The 22,989-nt window shown below is 38.1% G+C and overlaps 2 protein-coding genes across 4 annotated transcripts; both read left to right on the top strand.

The window, feature by feature from the left end:
* The first annotated feature begins 1,988 nt into the window (after positions 1–1,988).
* LOC143041162 (uncharacterized) lies at positions 1,989–9,062 on the top strand. The gene is made up of 2 exons (XM_076212980.1): positions 1,989–2,692; positions 7,250–9,062. Exon 2 carries the CDS (start codon positions 7,628–7,630, stop codon positions 9,056–9,058), a length of 1,431 nt encoding a protein of 476 aa, XP_076069095.1. The 5' UTR covers positions 1,989–2,692; positions 7,250–7,627; the 3' UTR covers positions 9,059–9,062.
* A 4,618-nt stretch (positions 9,063–13,680) lies between these two features.
* Positions 13,681–22,547, top strand: LOC143041161 (uncharacterized). 3 transcript variants are annotated; one of them, XM_076212979.1, is made up of 3 exons: positions 13,681–14,235; positions 18,854–19,042; positions 19,078–22,547. In XM_076212979.1, the coding sequence occupies exon 3, from the start codon at positions 19,232–19,234 to the stop codon at positions 20,576–20,578; it is 1,347 nt and encodes a 448-aa protein (XP_076069094.1). In that variant the 5' UTR covers positions 13,681–14,235; positions 18,854–19,042; positions 19,078–19,231; the 3' UTR covers positions 20,579–22,547. The 3 variants fall into 3 exon arrangements, with proteins under 3 accessions (XP_076069094.1, XP_076069093.1, XP_076069091.1); XM_076212978.1 differs by lacking the exon at positions 13,681–14,235 and adding an exon at positions 14,243–14,704 and having other exon boundaries at positions 18,854–22,547; XM_076212976.1 differs by lacking the exon at positions 13,681–14,235 and adding an exon at positions 14,243–14,719 and having other exon boundaries at positions 18,854–22,547.
* Positions 22,548–22,989: the final 442 nt, after the last annotated feature.

Genomic DNA, 22,989 nt, shown 5'->3' with positions numbered 1-22,989 from the left:
ATATTATATATATATATATATATATATATATATATATATATATATATATATATATATATATATATATATATATATATATATATATAAGATAGAGTCAAAAGGTGGTATCAGAGGAAAATTATTGAAATGGATGAAAGACTTCCTGAACGGGAGAAAAATGAGAGTTGTAATTAGAGAAAAATTCTCAAACTGGGAAGAAGTGAAAAGAGGTGTCCCGCAGGGATCAGTACTGGCCCCGATCATGTTTGCTATATATATTAATGACATGGATGAAGATGTAGAGTGTTATATAAATTTCTTTGCAGATGATGCAAAGATACTACAGAAGGTAAAAACGGAGGAAGACTGCAACTCAATGCAACAAGATTTGGATAAGATCTGGAATTGGACCCAAAAGTGGGAAGTAAAATTCAATATGAAGAAATGTAGTATAGTGGAGTTTGGAAAGAGTAAAAACAGAATGTCAAAAGATTACAAAATTTGTGAAGAAAAGGTCAAAAAGTAAAATAAAAAAAAGATCTTGGAGTGATGATTGTCAAGGACATGACACCAGATAAGGATATTAACAAAATATTCGGAGAAACCTACTATTTACTGAGATCAAAGTAACGTTTGCCTATTTGGACGAAGAAATGATAAAGAAAATCATAACTACGCTAATAAGACCAAAACTCGAGTACGCAACAGCACTCTGGACACCCAGTACCCCCCCCCCCCCAAAAAAAAAAAAAAACTAGAAAGGCTACAAAGAGCAACAACCAAACTAGCACCAACTCTTTCCGAACTAACATATGAACAAAGACTGTCCAAATTAGAACTACCAACTTTGGAACAGAGAAGAGAAAGAGGTGACCTGCTGACTATCTACAGAATAATGAAAGGAATGGAAATTTTAGATAGGGATGACTTGTAAATATGGGACAACGGTAAAACGAGAGGACACGAAAAGAAACTAAAAAAGATAGTTACAGAAGAAATTTAAAAAGGAACAGCTTCCCACACAGAGTGATAGATACATGTAATAAATTAGACAACGAAACAGTGTGTGCAAACGCTATATAAGATTTTAAGAAAAAAAACTTGATGCTGAGAGATACAAAGACGGGTCATCACGAGCATAGCTCCCTTCCCGTATAATGCAACTAGGTAAATACAACTACATTATTCTACAGCTGTAGCAGCAAGTGTAGGACAATAATAGGGGGTCCACCCCAGGGTATGAGTAAATATCAAGTATTATGGGGCAGAAGGTTGCAGGCCATCAACAATATCAATAATGTAGTTATAGTGAAGCTACATGACAGCTTGAGTCACATATTAATCACAGATTAATTCGTTAATTACAAAAATTACCTATACTACAGGACAGAGTGCACAATAACACATTATTTTGAGCACCAGGAATTGAATATGCATTATAATTTGTAGCACCAGAAGTAAGGGTACAGGAGATCAGTACAGGCTACGGACAAAACCCCAAAGGACAAAACCGCAATGGACAAAAACCCAGCCCAAAACTTCCATAATAAGAGAAGCGGACAAAACCCCAAGAAAGAGTTTCCCCTGTGAGCTCATAATTAGTGTTTGCCTATAAAGCAGCAATCAAATGTCGCTGTGTCACTAGATCATCATGGAGATCATACGTTACAACAAGGATGGACAAAAGTTATGCTAACTTGGCCATATGTATACCAAGAATGCTACCAGCTCCAAGACTATACGATGGGAATGTTCTAAAAGAACATTGGAGTCATGCCAAGGAAAAGCCACCACTGACTTGGAAATCCAAACAATTATTTCTTTTCTTTTTGTTTTTGGGGTTTTGACCGACTGGGTTTTGTCGGTTGGGCTTTTATTCGTTGGGGTTTTGTCCACTGGGGTTTTGTCCTAGACCCTACCAGTAATGGTATGAGTAAAACAACAAGGTGCTGAAGGGAAAGGTCCAATTACCTTGTTGCCTGGTACCCTGATTCACTAGACTAGCAATATGATCAAATCATTACTGTTCTCAGAGCATACCTGAAACATATACCAAACTATTACCTATACCCTGTGTTGGTATAGGTCAGTTATTGGCAACCTGCGGCTCTTTCAAGCCACTTGTGTGGCTCCAGAAGCCTCTTACAAAATAATTATTGCATGAAGACAAAGACGATTTACTGTAAATACATAAACATTCATGTGAATTTCATATGTACAGTTACAAAAATATCTATAGCCATCGATTATCATGATTTGTAGAAAGATATTTCATAATAGAACTTATTTGAATATATTTGAAAAGTGCACACCTACACGATATAGCATTAGAAAATTAGATATGTAAGTTATAATACATCACTATAACATATTTATATTGGTAGAAATCACAAATCATTGCTAAAAGCTAGAATTCGTTTTTGATCGATTCAGCGGTTGATGACGATGACCTCTACTATAGGTACATTACTAAATACAAGATAGATAGGTTAGGTTTGACTTGACGAATTTATCATACTTAAATTTCTTCGACCTCCATATCTACCAAAACAAACATGGTGTCTCAAGCAGTCAAACGGTTGCTTTTTCTGTTATAGATTTTCACCAAGAATAATGTTAATTTACAAATTTATTATTTAATTTTCTATTGCTATATCACATAGGTGTGCTTTTCTAGAATTTACCGAAGCATGAAATCTAAACCCATAATCAGGTGAGTGTGAGACCAATGAAAGGGTGTGTGATGGGTGAAAGGTATGCTTTGACTCTGCCACCTCTTTTAGGAAAAATGGACCTATTGGTATGTAATATTGCCAGCAATTATAACTGGTACACATTTTAGCCAGTGCTTCATGTCAGAGAATCAATCTGGCAATTGTGTTTGTTTACATTGTAATACGAAATGTTAGGAATGGGTCAAAGGAAACACCATTTTTATTGACCCATTTGCCATTTTTGGAGTTTCCACCATATGAAGTTGACATAATGTGTATTTATAGGTATGATATTGAAATGCTCAAATAAGTAATCAGTGACCAATATTAACAGCAGTCAAGTTGTGATTGGTGGCAACTTGCAAGTAGTGTGGAAACATAGGTGGGCATGTTCAGGCTGGGCATGCAAAGCAGCATATTGTTATGGAAGTGGCACAGGGCTAGGACACTGTAAATGGTGTGGATGTGATGTGTATGCCTCCCATTTTGATGGGTGTTTTAAACCAATTCTATTTTATTGTATGCAATTTCGTATAAAGTGTTAAAAGGTGATAAACACCGTCAGATTCAATTCACTTGGGGGGGGTTCCCTTAGTAAAATTATTTTTATGATTATTAGGAATCAAAATAATCATAAGCACCAGCATTTTTAATTGGTTCACATTGACAACAACTCAGCATCTACTCATTGAGAGAGCACAGAGCCAAATCCACTCTGCCATTCAAAGTGTGTTGATAAGTACAGCCAGTAAGGAACATGATGTCCTAAATGCCAAACCTAAATAATTGATTGATATAGGAGGTTGATGGACCAATTACTTAATGTATTGTTGCATATAAATCTTTTTATTCAAAATTTATTTACTATGGTAGATGCATGGTTTTTTACCCTCACTGAAGGGTGATACAGACAGGATGCAGGAGCATGTAGAATTTTATATTAATGTCACCAACACGACATAGACACCTGAAGAGTGTCAGTGTCATATCATGCAGTGAGAATTGATATTTATGTAGAGAATGTATAACATATGGTTATATGTGCAAAAGCAGTAATTGTATTAAGACAGACACATGTCTGCTGTTGTTGCCATCAAGCATTTCAACTACTGGCAACTCTCAGTGATAATTACCAAGTTATAGTGGTATCTCAGTTTCTTTTAAAACAACCAGTAATCTCTGTGCTTACTTCGTGATTACTAAGAATGAAATGGCGATCATGTCAAGATTAGTGAACCCAATATCTCCATGAGAACAGTGAACCCAATGCTCCTCATGTCAAGAACAGTAAACCTAAAGATTCTCATGTAAAAAATGGTCAACCCAAATGTCTTCCCATAAAGAAAAGCAAACCTTTGGCATTAATTTTAAAAATATGTTAATTTATATTGATGAATAAATAATGAAAAAATATGCTAACATAATGTTCAATTTCCATAAAAATAAACTTGTTATTGAAAGGATAATGCATGGTGATTGCATTACAGAAACCTGATAACCTGTCACCCATATAACTAACATAACCATGAGACTTCCTGGATATCTGAATACAGAAATTAAAACCAGTATATGAAAACTGCTATTAAACCAGTAAGGATTCATAAAGGTTAACTAGTGAACAAAAGCTTTGAAATTTAATCAGCTATTAAAATGTTCTGTGTGTACCAAAGTATTTATGTCAAGAACAGTGAACCTGATTATACTCATAAAGAATAATGAACCCAATAATTTTCTTGTAAAGAATAGCAAGTCCTGCTGTGATTGGGTTTGCCAGTCTTTGCATGATCCCAAAATAGACTTGGTAACCATGTAACAAAATCTGAAACTATTGGTTGTTTTAAGGGAAGGTTAGATAACTCTAAGGATGTTGATGATAGGTGGTAAAGGACATGGAACTGCCTAGTGTAAGCCATATGGTCTCTGGGAGTTTCATTCGTATATTTTTACATACTTTGTCCTTTCAGTCTTGCTGCATTGCATTTGACCCAGGGGAGTTGGCGACAGATGCAGGGATGACCCATCATCCATGAGGAGCTGAGTTGGAGAGGTGGAAAGGGAGTGAAATGGGCGGGAATAGGTACATACCTCTGACTAATCTACCTCCCATATAAGGGGAAAAAGGTCTTGGTATATAGATAGCTCTTTCAGTGCTGATATTGAGTTCTTTGGGCAGCTGAGTGGAATAAGGCTGTGCACTCTATCAGTGGTCAGACAGTGAGTTGTTGATTCAAACCCCACAAACAACACTGGCTGCTATATGGACTGTATTTCCTAGTAACCATACAAACATTTTATGAAGGGTGCTGCTCAAGCAAACTGAATTTGGTGGAATTTAACACCTTTTACTGCACTACCTCAAACTGTGTAACCATCAACAAAAAGTACAATATATATATATATATATATATATATATATATATATACATATATATACATGAATTTGGGGAGCAGGTTTTCTTGGATATATTTTCTATTAAATAATACAGCATACTCAGCACTGGAAATCTTCTTCCATAAACTTTCTATTCTTCTCACTATTTTCCTTTCTGTGGGAGGAAGGGAGAACACAATATCAGCAAATGAAACCATAGTGATTTTGGAAATAAAAACAAATCCATTACAACATTTTGCCTATGCTTTAGGCATCTTCTGGTAATTTTTATTTTGAATCTACAAATCATGATCATATATACAATGTACAAAATAAACTAGGATAGGTACTTTGGTTTAATTCCTTCTTGGCGCCCCGTGGGAATGCCTAAAGCATAGGCGAAACGTTGTAAGTAATGCATTTGTTTTTATTTCCAAAATCACTATGGTTTCATTTGGTGATATTGTTCTCCCTTCCTCCCACAGAAAGGAAAATAGTGAGAAGAATAGAAAGTTTAAAGAAGAAGATTTCCAGTGCTGAGTATGCTGTATTATTTAATAGAAAATATATATACATATATATACACACACATACATATATATATATATATATATATATATATATATATATATATACACATATATATGAATAAGGAAGTTGAAGATAAATGTGGGTTAAAGTAAGGTGATGAGATGTACAAAAGGAGAGTATGGCAGCAAATTGGAAGTGAGTATTAAGGGAGAGAGACTGGAAGAAGTGGATAGCTTTAGATATTTGGGTGGGAAAGGGAGGAGTGGAGATGGAGGTAGAATGTAGATTGAGAGAAGCAAATTAATACCATGGTGGATTAAAAAGTATAATGAGAAGTAGACATTTGGGAATGGATGCTAAGAAGAGACTGTATGAAGGAATATTTGTGCCGACAGTACTGTGAGGAGCAGAAACATGGAACATAAGAGAGGAAGATTTTAAATGTGTTGGAGATGAATTGCCTGAGAAATATGGTACAGGATATTAGGCTGGATAGAGTGAGAAATGAGGAGGAGAGTGGGGGTAGAAAGGGAGTTGGGAGATAGGGTTGATGAAAGAGTATTGGGATGGTTTGGATACATGGAAAGAATGAGTGAAGAAAGATCAATGAAAGAGGTGTGGAAAGCAGAGGTGGAAGGAGTGAACATAAGGGGCAACCAAGGATGAGATGGATGGATGGGGTAAAAGGGGCATTGGGATAGAGGGGAATGTCTTTTGAGGAATGAAGGGAGAATGGTTGTGTATGGGTGATGCTGTGATGCATGGAAGGGAGTGGGTGGGGATGATGAATGATATTTTGATGCAGTCTGAAGGGATATCTCCTTATCTTCTCTTTTTTTGCATGAGGGGATGGAGACAGGGTGTCACTTATTAAATGAAGTGGCCTTGCTGTGGATGTGAGCTGTGTCTTGCTACATTGTTTCTGACCCAGGGCAGTGGGCGAGATGCAGGTATGACCGGTCGTCGAGGAGGAGCCAAGATAAGAGGGAGGGGGGGGGGAATGGAGTGTGTGGGGATGGAATGGGTGCGAGTGGATTTTATGCCTTTGTTTTTTGGCTACCTCCCTTGTAAGGGGGGAAAAAGCCATTGGTATATGTATAAATGTATGTACCTCTAGTTTCTTAGATCACATTTATTTATTGTGTCTTGCTAAAATATAACACAAGTACACTGTGTATCTTAATGTCACTCACATCATTTCTTTTAGTCAGATGAGTAAGGTGAACTGAATGACCCACCCTAGAGTAGGTAATTTTTAGATGTAGGTCTTGTGAGCCCAAACACTGAATGTTATGGAGTTATGTTAAAATATGACTGATATACCCAGCTGGGTCATTCACCCCTCCAAATCTCATGACCAGATAAAAAAAAAAAAAAAAAAAAATTGAGTCATTCTGGCCATGAAGGTGTGAGTATGCATGTAACTATTGGATGGTTTTCAGTGCATTACTAATGAAAAAGTAGAATATATATCATAGGACCACATTTGTTAATATTTCTACCTATTTTATGTTAGGTGATGGCATGTACACATGTTCTGTTTAGGTACAAAGGGACTTGAGAATGAAATGATATGGTATAAAACACCCACAATCCTATTATTACACACCTCAAAAAATTAGATGTCAATCTTATGATTTTTTTTACTTTCCAGGAAAAGGGTAACTATCAACATTTCTCTGGGAAAGCTATCCGTAGATTCTGTGTCATTGTCATACATTGAAGAGACTGGTGTGATATCTGTGGCAATTACCTCATGAATCATCTTTAATATCATGTGATGACCTACACGGAAGAGAAGCCTTTCCAGGGTGACCAGTTTGGTACAACTTTCTCAACAAAGGTTAATCTTAAATATCACATGAGGACCCACACAAGAGAGAAGCCTTTCCAGTGTAACCTGTGTGATTCTGCTTTCTCACAAAAATGTGTTCTCAAATGTCACATGATAACCCACACAAGAGAGAGGACATACCAGTGTGACCTGTGATGCAATTCTGCTTTCTCATGAAATTGTGATCTCAGATCTCACATGATGAACCACACTGGAGAGAAGTCATTCCAATGTGACCAGTGCTGTTCAGCTTTCTCACAAAAGGGTGATCTCAAAATTCACATTATGACCCACACAGGAGCAAAGCCTTTCCAGTGTGATCTGTGTGATTCAGCTTTCTCACAAAAGGGTAATCTCAAACGTCACATAATGATCCACACAGGAGAGAAGCCTTTCCAGTGTGACCTGTGTGATTCCGCTTTCTCACAAAAGGGTCAACTTAAAGATCACATGATAACCCACACTGGAGAAAAGCCTTTCCAGTGTGACCTGTGCAGCTCAGCTTTCTCACAAAAGATTAAGCTTAAATATCACATGATGAACCACAGAGGAGAGAAGCCTTTCCAGTGTGACTTGTGTGATTCTGCTTTCTCACAAAAGTATGATCTCAAACGTCATATGATGAACCACACAGGAGAAAAGCCTTTCCATTGTGACCTGTGTGATTCTACTTTCTCACGAAAGGGTGATCTTAATCGTCACATGATAACCCACTCAGGAGAGAAGCCTTTCCAGTGTGACCTGTGTGATTCAGCTTTCTCACTAAAAGGTAGTCTTAAAAATCACATAATGAACCACACAGGAGAGAAGCCTTTCCATTGTGACCTGTGTGATTTAGCTTTCTCACAAAAGGGTAGTCTTAAATATCACATGATAACCCACACAGGAGAGAAGCCTTTCCATTGTGACTTGTGTGATTTAGCTTTCTCACAAAAGGGTAGTCTTAAATATCACATGATAACCCACACAGGAGAAAAGCCATTCCAGTGCGACCTGTGCAATTCTGCTTTCTCAAATAAGGGCAGTCTTAAACGTCACATGCTGACCCACACAGGAGAGAAGCCTTTCCAATGTGACCTGTGTGATTCAGCTTTCTCACGAAAGGGTAGTCTTAAATCTCACATGACAACCCACACAGGAGAAAAGCCATTCCAGTGCAACATGTGCAATTCTGCTTTCTCACAAAAGGGTCATCTTAAACGTCACATGGTGACCCACACAGGAGAGAAGCCTTTCCAATGTGACCTGTGTGATTCAGCTTTCTCACAAAAGGTTAGTCTTAAATATCACATGATAACCCACACAGGAGAGAAGCCATTCCAGTGTGACCTGTGCGATTCAGTTTTCTCACGAAAGACTCGTTTTGAATGTCACATGCTGATCCACTCAGGAGAGAAGCCTTTCCAATGTGACCTGTGTAATTCAGCTTTCTCAGAAAAAAGTGGTCTTAAACGTCACATGTTAACCCACACAGGAGAGAAGCCTTTCCAGTGTGACCTGTGTGATTCCGCTTTCTCACAAAAGTGTCATCTTAAAGGTCACATGATAACCCACACTGGAGAAAAGCCTTTCCAGTGTGACCTGTGCAGTCAGCTTTCTCACAAAAGATTAAGCTTAAATATCACATGATGAACCACAGAGGAGAGAAGCCTTTCCAGTGTGACTTGTGTGATTCTGCTTTCTCACAAAAGTATGATCTCAAACGTCATATGATGAACCACACAGGAGAAAAGCCTTTCCATTGTGACCTGTGTGATTCTACTTTCTCACGAAAGGGTGATCTTAATCGTCACATGATAACTCACTCAGGAGAGAAGCCTTTCCAGTGTGACCTGTGTGATTCAGCTTTCTCACTAAAAGGTAGTCTTAAATATCACATAATGAACCACACAGGAGAGAAGCCTTTCCATTGTGACCTGTGTGATTCAGCTTTCTCACAAAAGGGTAGTCTTAAATATCACATGATAACCCACACAGGAGAAAAGCCATTCCAGTGCGACCTGTGCAATTCTGCTTTCTCACAAAAGGATAGTCTTAAACGTCACATACTGACCCACACAGGAGAGAAGCCTTTCCAATGTGACCTGTGTGATTCAGCTTTCTCACAAAAGGTTAGTCTTAAATCTCACATGATAACCCACACAGGAGAAAAGCCATTCCAGTGCAACCTGTGCAATTCTGCTTTCTCACAAAAGGGTCATCTTAAACGTCACATGCTGACCCACACAGGAGAGAAGCCTTTCCAATGTGACCTGTGTGATTCTGCTTTCTCACAAAAGGTTAGTCTTAAATATCACATGATAACCCACACAGGAGAGAAGCCACTCCAGTGTGACCTGTGCGATTCAGTTTTCTCACGAAAGACTCGTTTTAAATGTCACATGCTGATCCACTCAGGAGAGAAGCCTTTCCAATGTGACCTGTGTAATTCAGCTTTCTCAGAAAAAAGTGGTCTTAAACGTCACATGTTAACCCACACAGGAGAGAAGCCTTTCCAGTGTGACCTGTGTGATTCAGCTTTTTCACAAAAGGGTAGCCTTAAATATCACATAACAACCCACAGGAGAGAAGCCTTTCCAGTGTGACCTGTGCAATAAAACTTTCTCTCGAAAAAGAGTCCTCAAACATCACGTGTTAGCCCATACAGTGTGACCTGTATTATGTAACTTACAAGAGACATCATGATTTTACCCACTGGAGAGAAGCCTTTTACAGTGTTACCTGTGTGATGCAGATTTCTCAAGTAAGGAGGATTTCAAATATCATGTGAGGTTCCACACCAAAGAAAGGCCTTTCCAACAGGGTATTCTGAAGTAGCACTTGATGTTCCACATGCATATAATGATCAACATTGTAGATATGACTTTCCAGTATCACTCGTGTGATGCAGCTTTCTCATAAGATGCTGTCAAAAGTCACATAACACACAAAAGCAAAACTTTTCTAGTGACATTTTGTTGCACATTTCTCTGTAAAGACTGGAGTTGTGTGGGAAGTTCTTAGATTCAAACTCAGACCTATGGCATTTGAGGTAGAAACGAATGTGATATATTCCTCAAAAAAATATATATTGTTCTTTTTTTGTGTTTTTGAAAGTGTTCTTTAAATGCAGGTGCTTCTTATGAACAAGTACTGGATGACATTGTTATTATGTATTTAATGATGCTGTGGTAACTTCCTACATATACCAGTGGAGTAGTTTTAGTAAATGTTTTATAGGACCATATCTAAAATCTGTTCAATATCTCAATTTGCATTTGTTGGAAATGATATAATTTAAGCTTGAATCTGATATGTTATAGGACCCATGGAATGCTACTTGACCTTTACAAAAACAAATGAATAAATGAAATAGATTAGTAAACAGATAAATGAATGATTGTAGTACCATTCATCAGTATTGTGAAACTTCACAGTAAAGAAAACACAATAGAAATACGGTTTCATTGTAATACTAGATATGGATCAAAAGGTCTCCTGTCGGCATGCTCCGCCTTTGTAATCCTTATGGCTTGGTTATCAATTTGAATAAGAGCACTGAAGAAAGTGACCTTTATGTAAATTAGTATATGACAAAAATATTATGACTTGGTATTATAATGAACAAATAAATGAGAACAGTAGATGTTTTATTTTTCTTGCAAATATCTACATATATAAGGATGGATAGTTTAGTCTTTCAATTTACCCACATTAAATGATCAGCTGCAAAGGAAGCCTATGCCAGAGGGTTAAATAGAAGTAAAACCAGGTGAGTAAAATGAATTGTGGGGGCACTGGGCACAATAGGTTGTTGCAATGAAGAAGAGACTAAAATAGGGCACAGTGACTTGAATATTTTTGTTTGATTACCTATTTTTCTCACCAAAGTTAAAAATATTCCTATGGCTTTATTGTTGGCCACCATGAAATGATTGTATTTTTAAGTGTAGCCAGAATTGTGACTTTTTTTCTGAATTGATCACCATACATCAAAAGTATAGCCAAAGCTGGAACAATACAGAAATTGAAATCTATGTATGATATTTGGATAATAAGGACAGAGGCCAAGTTGAAACTTGCATACATGTATACTAAGTGTACATATGGAGAACTATCAATGGGTTTCAATCAGTAAGAGTTCTTATCAAGGTTGCCTCAGTTGGGAGGTTCTTGATGGGGAATCCCCAGTAGGGGATCATATATATATATATATGATATAGGGGTTATCATAAAGTTGTAATTATGACCATGAAGCAAACAGGTCAGAAACTTCATTTTTATCTGTGGTCCTTAAGACTTCTCTACATAGTCACCATCCAGAGTAACACATTTCACCCATCGTTTCTTGACCTCCCGCAAGCCGCCGTTGTATAAGTCCTCGGATTGCGATGCGATGAAGACCACTGTTCCACCTCTTGAATGACTTCATCTGTGTCGTCTAATCGCCGACCCCTCAGTGGATTTTTCATCTCTGAGAACAAGAAAAAGTCGCTTGGGGCGAGATCGGGAGAATAAGGTGAATGCGGCAACATTTGATTGCACTAGGACACCATTCAGACAAAAGGCACGGGTGCCAGAGGCGGAAATGGGGGGGAAATGCTCAAGTTTGGCTAGTCACCACGCACATGCACTTGAGTCCACATTCCTCCCGTCTACCTCGTCGTACTCTGTGCACGACTCTCTCCCTCTGGGGGATAAGATTGGGACAAATCAGCGACAGACCCGTTTTCGGCAAAATGAGTTTTTTGGGTGTCATTCTAGTCACTTGCCCCGATTGGGTCACCACGTCACCCACAGATCGAGGGCCACCAGTGCTCCTGTAGATTGCACTAGGACACCATTCAGAGGCGGATGGGGAAAAAAGCTCAAATATGCATCTGAGCCCAGGTTCCTCCCGTCTACCTCGCCGTGCCTTTTGTCTGAATGGTGTCCTGGTGCAATCCTGTGGGTGACGTGGTGACCCAATTGGGGCAAGTGACCAAAAAAATCTCCAAGGGGGCAACCCACGGATTTGTCCCAAAATCAGTATGTCACTGATTTGTACCAAACTTAGCCCAGAAGGAGAGAACCGTGCACAGAGTACGGCTAGGTAGTGTAGAAGCCTACCTGGGGTCGCCATTTGTAGTAGCTGGCAAAGGAATGCCATCGTTGCTACTACTAAACATTTGGTGGTAGAGTGTACCGGTAAGAAGAGGTTAAGAAAACTTGTTTATTACCTTCCCTCTTTATTAATACAAAATTACAACAACTTTATGAATGGGCGAGATGACTCGCCGGTGAACATAGTCTCTGAGTAAGAAAGGCACATTACACATCAAAGAGGAGTGAATATAAGTTACATAATGGTAATAGTTACGTGTCACTACAGTAGACGGGAGGAACCTGAGCCCAAGGGCCTGAGCGTGGCGACCAGACAAAGTTGAGCGTGTTCTCCGGTTCTTCACATTTCCGCCTCTGGCGCCCGCACTGTTGGCCTGAGTGATGTCCAAGTGCAGTCCACAGGAGCTCTGGTGGCCCTTGACCTGTGAGTGACGTGGTGACCCAATCGGAGCAAGTGACCAAAATCGTCAGGTCACCAATTTGGCTCTCGACCTACTACAGTGCTATAGTGCATTACGGTGCTACAACAGTGGTAGTACGACGCACTATAGTGCTAGTAGAGTGACTACGTTCCTAGTACAGTGGTAATAAAGTGAACTACAGTAGTAGTACATTGCAGTGCAAAGTACAGTGCTAGTACAATGCTCTGCAATACTAGTACATTGAACTACAGTACTGGTACAATAAACTACAGTTCTAATATAGTGCACTACAGTACAAGTACAGTGCACTAGAGTGATAGTACAGTACAACTACTGTGCACTAGTGTTAGTACAGTGGACTACATTGATAGTACATTGTACTAATGCTAGAAGAATCCACTACAAAAGAACATTGGAGTCATGCCAAGGAAAAGCCACCACTCACTTGGAAATCCAAACAATGATTTCTTTTCTTTTTGTTTGGGTTTTTGACCGACTGGGTTTTGTCCTAGACCCGACCAGTAATGATATGAGTAAAACAACAAGGTGCTGAAGGGAAAGGTCCAATTACCTTGTTGCCTGGTATCCTCATTCACTAGACTAGTAATATGATCAAATCATTACTGCTCTCAGAGCATACCTGAAACATATACCAAACTATGACCTATACCCTGTGTTGGTATAAGTCAGTTATTGGCAATCTGCGGCTCTTTCAAGCCACTTGTGTGCCTCCAGAAGCTTCTTACAAAATAATTATTGCATGAAGACAAAGACGATTTGTAAATAAACATTTCATTTGTAGTTACAAAAATATCTATAGCCATCGATTTTCATGATTTGTAGAAAGATATTTCATAATAGAACTTATTTAAATATATTTTAAAAGTGCACACCTACACGAGATAGCATTAGAAAATTTGATATGTAAGTTATAATGCATCACTATAACATATATCTTTATTGGTAGAAATCACGTAAATCGTTGCTAAAAGCTAGAATTATTTTTTGTTTTGATCGATTCAGCGGTTGATGACGATGACCTCTACTATAGGTACATTACTAAATACAAGATAGATAGGTTAGGTTTGACTTGACGAATTTATCATACTTTAATTTCTTCGACCTCCATATCTACCAAAACAAACATGGTGTCTCAAGCAGTCAAAGCGGTTGCTTTTTCTGTTATAGATTTCCACCAAGAATAGTGTTAATTTACAAATTTATTATTTAATTTTCTATTGCTATATCACATGTGTGCTTTTCTGAAATTTACCGAAGCATAGAATCTAAACCCATAATTAGGTGAGTGTGAGACCAATGAAAGGGTGTGTGATGGGTGAAAGGTATGCTTTGACTCTGCCACCCCACTTTTAAGAAAAATGGACCTGTTGGTATATAATATTGTTAGCAATTATAACTGGTACACATTTTAGCCAGTGCTTCATGTCAGAGAATCAATCTGGCAATTGTGTTTGTTTACATTGTAATACGAAATGTTAGGAATGGGTCAAAGGAAACACCATTTTATTTACCCATTTGCCATTTTTGGAGTTTCCACCATATGAAGTTGATATAATGTGTATTTATAGGTATGGTATTGAAATGCCCAAATAAGTAGTCAGTGACCAATATCAGCAGTCAAGTTGTGGTTGGTGGCAACTTGCAAGTGGTGTGGAAATATAGGTGGGCATCGTCTTAACCCCTTCCATACAGGCTCGGCATGCAACACAGCATTTTGTTATGGAAGTGGCACAGGACTAGGACGTAAATGGTATGGATGTGATGTGTATGTATCCCACTTTTATGGGTGTTTTAAACCAATTCTCTTTTATCGTGTGCAATTTTGTATAAAGTGTTGAAAGGTGATAAACACTGCCAAATTCAATTCACTTGGTGTGGTTCCCTTAGTAAAATTATATTTATGATTATTAGGAATCAAAATCTCAAAGCACCAGCATTTTTAATGGATTCACATTGACAACTCAGCATCTACTCATTGAGAGAGCACAGAGCCAAATCCACTCAGCCATTCAAAGTTTGTTGATAAGTACAGCCAGTAAGGAACATGATGTCCTCTATGCCAGACCTAATGAATTGATTGATATAGGAGGTTGATGGACCAATTACTTAATATATTGTTGCATGTAAATATTTTTATTCAGAATTTATTTACTATGGTAGATGCATGGTTTTTTACCCTCAATGAAGGGTGATACGGACAGGATGCAGGAGCATGTAGAGTTTTATATTGATACCACCAACACAACATATACACCTGAAGAGTGTGCTCATATCATGCAGTGAGAATTGATACTTATGTAGAGAATGTATAACATATGGTTATATGTGCAAAAGCAGTAATTGTATTAAGACAGACACATGTCTGCTGTTGTTACCATCAAGCATTTTAACTACTGGCAACTCTCAGTGATAATTCCCAAGTGATAGTGGTATCTAAGCTTCTTTTAAAACAACTAATAATCTCTGTGCTTACTACATGATTTCTAAGAATGAAATGGTGATCATGTCAAGATTAGTGAACCCAATATTTCCATGAGAACAGTGAACCCAACGATCCTCATGTCAAGAACAGTGAACCCAAAGATCCTCATGTAAAAAATGGTCAACCCAAATGTCTACCTGTAAAGAAAAGCAAACCTTTGGCATTGATTTTAAAAATAGTATACAAATTTTATATTGATGAATAAATAATGAAAAGAAATATGCTAACATAATGTTCAATTTCCATTAAAAAAAAAACCCTCTTAAACTTGTTATTGAAAGGATAATGCATGGTGATTGCATTACAGAAACCTGATAACCTGTCACCCATATACCTAACATAAGCGTGAGACTTCCTGGATATCTGAATACAGAAATTAAAACCAGTATATGAAAACTGCTATTAAACCAGTAAGGATTCATAAAGGTTAACTAGTGAACAAAAGCTTTGAAATTTAATCAGCTATTAAAATGTTCTGTGTGTACCAAAGTATTTATGTCAAGAACAGTGAACCTGATTATACTCATAAAGAATAATGAACCCAATAATTTTCTTGTAAAGAATAGCAAGTCCTGCTGTGATTGGGTTTGCCAGTCTTTGCATGATCCCAAAATAGACTTGGTAACCATGTAACAAAATCTGAAACTATTGGTTGTTTTAAGGGAAGGTTAGATAACTCTAAGGATGTTGATGATAGGTGGTAAAGGACATGGAACTGCCTAGTGTAAGCCATATGGTCTCTGGGAGTTTCATTCGTATATTTTTACATACTTTGTCCTTTCAGTCTTGCTGCATTGCATTTGACCCAGGGGAGTTGGCAACAGATGCAGGGATGACCCACCATCCATGAGGAGCTGAGTTGGAGAGGTGGAAAGGGAGTGAAATGGGCGGGAATAGGTACATACCTCTGACTAATCTACCTCCCATATAAGGGGAAAAAGGTTTTGGTATATAGATAGCTCTTTCAGTGCTGATTGCGAGTTCTTTGGGCAGCTGAGTGGAATAAGGCTTTGCACTCTATCAGTGGTCAGACAGTGAGTTGTTGATTCAAACCCCACAAACAACACTGGCTGCTATATGGACTGTATTTCCTAGTAACCATACAAACATTTTATGAAGGGTGCTGCTCAAGCAAACTGAATTTGGTGGAATTTAACACCTTTTACTGTACTACCTCAAACTGTGTAACCATCAACAAAAAGTACAATATATATATATATATATATATATATATATATATATATATACACATATATATACATGAATTTGGGGAGCAGGTTTTCTTGGATACGTTTTCTATTAAATAATACAGCATACTCAGCACTGGAAATCTTCTTCCATAAACTTTCTATTCTTCTCACTATTTTCCTTTGTGTGGGAGGAAGGGAGAACACAATATCAGCAAATGAAACCATAGTGATTTTGGAAATAAAAACAAATCCATTACTTACAACATTTTGCCTATGCTTTAGGCATCTTCTGGTAATTTTTATTTTGAATCTACAAATCATGATCATATATACAATGTACAAAATAAACTAGGATAGGTACTTTGGTTTAATTCCTTCTTGGCGCCCCGTGGGAATGCCTAAAGCATAGGCGAAACGTTGTAAGTAATGCATTTGTTTTTATTTCCAAAATCACTATGGTTTCATTTGGTGATATTGTTCTCCCTTCCTCCCACAGAAAGGAAAATAGTGAGAAGAATAGAAAGTTTAAAGAAGAAGATTTCCAGTGCTGAGTATGCTGTATTATTTAATAGAAAATATATATACATATACATATATATACACACACATACATATATATATATATATATATATATATATATATATATATATATATATATATATACACATATATATGAATAAGGAAGTTGAAGATAAATGTGGTTTAAAGTAAGGTGATGACATGTACAAAAGGAGAGTATGGCAGCAAATTGGAAGTGAGTATTAAGGGAGAGAGACTGGAAGAAGTGGATAGCTTTAGATATTTGGATGGGAAAGGGAGGAGTGGAGGTGGAGGTAGAATGTAGATTGAGAGAAGCAAATTAATACCATGGTGGATTAAAAAGTATAATGAGAAGTAGACATTTGGGAATGGATGCTAAGAAGAGACTGTATGAAGGAATATTTGTGCCAACAGTACTGTGAGGAGCAGAAACATGGAACATAAGAGAGGAAGATTTTAAATGTGTTGGAGATGAAATGCCTGAGAAATATGGTACAGGATATTAGGCTGGATAGAGTGAGAAATGAGGAGGAGAGTGGGGGTAGAAAGGGAGTTGGGAGATAGGGTTGATGAAAGAGTATTGGGATGGTTTGGATACATGGAAAGAATGAGTGAAGAAAGATCAATGAAAGAGGTGTGGAAAGCAGAGGTGGAAGGAGTGAACATAAGGGGCAACCAAGGATGAGATGGATGGATGGGGTAAAAGGGGCATTGGGATAGAGGGGAATGTCTTTTGAGGAATGAAGGGAGAATGGTTGTGTATGGGTGATGCTGTGATGCATGGAAGGGAGTGGGTGGGGATGAGGGGTAAGGGAGTATGTGTGAATGATATTTTGATGCAGTCTGAAGGGATATCTCCTTATCTTCTCTTTTTTTGCATGAGGGGATGGAGACAGGGTGTCACTTATTAAATGAAGTGGCCTTGCTGTGGATGTGAGCTGTGTCTTGCTACATTGTTTCTGACCCAGGGCAGTGGGCGAAATGCAGGTATGACCGGTCGTCCAGGAGGAGCCAAGATAAGAGGGAGGGGAGGGGAATGGAGTATGTGGGGATGGAATGGGTGCGAGTGGATTTTATGCCTTTGTTTTTTGGCTACCTCCCTTGTAAGGGGGGAAAAAGCCATTGGTATATGTATAAATGTATGTACCTCTAGTTTCTTAGATCACATTTATTTATTGTGTCTTGCTAAAATATAACACAAGTACACTGTGTATCTTAATGTCACTCACATCATTTCTTTTAGTCAGATGAGTAAGGTGAACTGAATGACCCACCCTAGAGTAGGTAATTTTTAGATGTAGGTCTTGTGAGCCCAAACACTGAATGTTATGGAGTTATGTTAAAATATGACTGATATACCCAGCTGGGTCATTCACCCCTCCAAATCTCATGACCAGATTAAAAAAAAAAAAAAAAATTGAGTCATTCTGGCCATGAAGGTGTGAGTATGCATGTAACTATTGGATGGTTTTCAGTGCATTACTAATGAAAAAGTAGAATATATATCATAGGACCACATTTGTTAATATTTCTACCTATTTTATGTTAGGTGATGGCATGTACACATGTTCTGTTTAGGTACAAAGGGACTTGAGAATGAAATGATATGGTATAAAACACCCACAATCCTATTATTACACACCTCAAAAAATTAGATGTCAATCTTATGATTTTTTTACTTTCCAGGAAAAGGGTAACTATCAACATTTCTCTGGGAAAGCTATCCGTAGATTCTGTGTCATTGTCATACATTGAAGAGACTGGTGTGATATCTGTGGCAATTACCTCATGAATCATCTTTAATATCATGTGATGACCTACATGGAAGAGAAGCCTTTCCAGGGTGACCAGTTTGATACAACTTTCTCAACAAAGGTTAATCTTAAATATCACATGAGGACCCACACAAGAGAGAAGCCTTTCCAGTGTAACCTGTGTGATTCTGCTTTCTCACAAAAATGTGTTCTCAAATGTCACATGATAACCCACACAAGAGAGAGGACATACCAGTGTGACCTGTGATGCAATTCTGCTTTCTCATGAAATTGTGATCTCAGATCTCACATGATGAACCACACTGGAGAGAAGTCATTCCAATGTGACCAGTGCTGTTCAGCTTTCTCACAAAAGGGTGATCTCAAAATTCACATTATGACCCACACAGGAGCAAAGCCTTTCCAGTGTGATCTGTGTGATTCAGCTTTCTCACAAAAGGGTAATCTCAAACGTCACATAATGATCCACACAGGAGAGAAGCCTTTCCAGTGTGACCTGTGTGATTCCGCTTTCTCACAAAAGGGTCAACTTAAAGATCACATGATAACCCACACTGGAGAAAAGCCTTTCCAGTGTGACCTGTGCAGCTCAGCTTTCTCACAAAAGATTAAGCTTAAATATCACATGATGAACCACAGAGGAGAGAAGCCTTTCCAGTGTGACCTGTGTGATTCTGCTTTCTCACAAAAGTATGATCTCAAACGTCATATGATGAACCACACAGGAGAAAAGCCTTTCCATTGTGACCTGTGTGGTTCTACTTTCTCACGAAAGGGTGATCTTAATCATCACATGATAACCCACTCAGGAGAGAAGCCTTTCCAGTGTGACCTGTGTGATTCAGCTTTCTCACTAAAAGGTAGTCTTAAATATCACATAATGAACCACACAGGAGAGAAGCCTTTCCATTGTGACCTGTGTGATTCAGCTTTCTCACAAAAGGGTAGTCTTAAATATCACATGATAACCCACACAGGAGAAAAGCCATTCCAGTGCGACCTGTGCAATTCTGCTTTCTCACATAAGGGTAGTCTTAAACGTCACATGCTGACCCACACAGGAGAGAAGCCTTTCCAATGTGACCTGTGTGATTCAGCTTTCTCACAAAAGGGTAGTCTTAAATCTCACATGACAACCCACACAGGAGAAAAGCCATTCCAGTGCAACCTGTGCAATTCTGCTTTCTCACAAAAGGGTCATCTTAAACGTCACATGCTGACCCACACAGGAGAGAAGCCTTTCCAATGTGACCTGTGTGATTCAGCTTTCTCACAAAAGGTTAGTCTTAAATATCACATGATAACCCACACAGGAGAGAAGCCATTCCAGTGTGACCTGTGCGATTCAGTTTTCTCACGAAAGACTCGTTTTAAATGTCACATGCTGATCCACCTAGGAGAGAAGCCTTTCCAATGTGACCTGTGTAATTCAGCTTTCTCAGAAAAAAGTGGTCTTAAACGTCACATGTTAACCCACACAGGAGAGAAGCCTTTCCAGTGTGACCTGTGTGATTCCGCTTTCTCACAAAAGTGTCATCTTAAAGGTCACATGATAACCCACACTGGAGAAAAGCCTTTCCAGTGTGACCTGTGCAGTCAGCTTTCTCATAAAAAATTAAGCTTAAATATCACATGATGAACCACAGAGGAGAGAAGCCTTTCCAGTGTGACTTGTGTGATTCTGCTTTCTCACAAAAGTATGATCTCAAACGTCATATGATGAACCACACAGGAGAAAAGCCTTTCCATTGTGACCTGTGTGGTTCTACTTTCTCACGAAAGGGTGATCTTAATCGTCACATGATAACCCACTCAGGAGAGAAGCCTTTCCAGTGTGACCTGTGTGATTCAGCTTTCTCACTAAAAGGTAGTCTTAAATATCACATAATGAACCACACAGGAGAGAAGCCTTTCCATTGTGACCTGTGTGATTCAGCTTTCTCACAAAAGGGTAGTCTTAAATATCACATGATAACCCACACAGGAGAAAAGCCATTCCAGTGCGACCTGTGCAATTCTGCTTTCTCACAAAAGGATAGTCTTAAACGTCACATGCTGACCCACACAGGAGAGAAGCCTTTCCATTGTGACCTGTGTGATTCAGCTTTCTCACAAAAGGTTAGTCTTAAATATCACATGATAACCCACACAGGAGAAAAGCCATTCCAGTGCAACCTGTGCAATTCTGCTTTCTCACAAAAGGGTCATCTTAAACGTCACATGTTGACCCACACAGGAGAGAAGCCTTTCCAATGTAACCTGTGTGATTCAGCTTTCTCACAAAAGGTTAGTCTTAAATATCACATGATAACCCACACAGGAGAGAAGCCACTCCAGTGTGACCTGTGCGATTCAGTTTTCTCACGAAAGACTCGTTTTAAATGTCACATGCTGATCCACTCAGGAGAGAAGCCTTTCCAATGTGACCTGTGTAATTCAGCTTTCTCAGAAAAAAGTGGTCTTAAACGTCACATTTTAACCCACACAGGAGAGAAGCCTTTCCAGTGTGACCTGTGATTCAGCTTTTTCACAAAAGGGTAGCCTTAAATATCATATAACAACCCACAGGAGAGAAGCCTTTCCAGTGTGACCTGTGCAATAAAACTTTCTCTCGAAAGAGAGTCCTCAAACATCACGTGCTAGCCCATACAGTGTGACCTGTATTATGTAATTTACAAGAGATATCATGATTTTACCCACTGGAGAGAAGCCTTTTACAGTGTTACCTGTGTGATGCAGATTTCTCAAGTAAGGAGGATTTCAAATATCATGTGAGGTTCCACACCAAAGAAAGGCCTTTCCAACAGGGTATTCTGAAGTAGCACTTGATGTTCCACATGCATATAATGATCAACATTGTAGATATGACTTTCCAGTATCACTCGTGTGATGCAGCTTTCTCATAAGATGCTGTCAAAAGTCACATAACACACAAAAGCAAAACTTTTCTAGTGACATTTTGTTGCACATTTCTCTGTAAAGACTGGAGTTGTGTGGGAAGTTCTTAGATTCAAACTCAGACCTATGGCATTTGAGGTAGAAACGAATGTGATATATTCCTCAAAAAAATATATATTGTTCTTTTTTTGTGTTTTTGAAAGTGTTCTTTAAATGCAGGTGCTTCTTATGAACAAGTACTGGATGACATTGTTATTATGTATTTAATGATGCTGTGGTAACTTCCTACATATACCAGTGGAGTAGTTTTAGTAAATGTTTTATAGGACCATATCTAAAATCTGTTCAATATCTCAATTTGCATTTGTTGGAAATGATATAATTTAAGCTTGAATCTGATATGTTATAGGACCCATGGAATGCTACTTGACCTTTACAAAACAAATGAATAAATGAAATAGATTAGTAAGCAAACAGATAAATGAGTGATTGTAGTACCATTCATCAGTATTGTGAAACTTCACAGTAAAGAAAACACAATAGAAATACGGTTTCATTGTAATACTAGTGTAATGTTATGAACTTGTTCAAATACTATGGCTTGGTTATCAATTTGAATAAGAGCACTGAAGAAAGTGACCTTTCTGTAAATCGGTTTATGACAAAAATATTATGACTTGGTATTATAATGAACAAATAAATGAGAACAGTAGATGTTTTATTTTTCTTGCAAATATCTACATATATAAGGATGGATAGTTTAGTCTTTCAATTTACCCACATTAAATGATCAGCTGCAAAAGGAAGCCTATGCCAGAGGGTTAAATAGAAGTAAAACCAGGTGAGTAAAATGAATTGTGGGGGCACTGGGCACAATAGGTTGTTGCAATGAAGAAGAGACTAAAATAGGGCACAGTGACTTGAATATTTTTGTTTGATTACCTGTTTTTCTCACCAAAGTTGTAAATATTCCTGTGGCTTTATTGTTGGCCACCATGAAATGATTGTATTTTTAAGTGTAGCCAGAATTGTGACTTTTTTTCTGAATTGATCACCATACATCAAAAGTATAGCCAAAGCTGGAACAATACAAAAATTGAAATCTATGTATGATATTTGGATAATAAGGACAGAGGCCAAGTTGAAACT

Source organism: Oratosquilla oratoria, chromosome 30 (assembly GCF_046742065.1).
Source record: "Oratosquilla oratoria isolate Oo_2021 chromosome 30, ASM4674206v1, whole genome shotgun sequence".
Lineage (NCBI taxonomy): Eukaryota > Metazoa > Arthropoda > Malacostraca > Stomatopoda > Squillidae > Oratosquilla > Oratosquilla oratoria.
The sequence above is the reverse complement of the archived record's forward strand: the minus strand, read 5'-3'. Positions and strand labels throughout refer to the sequence as shown.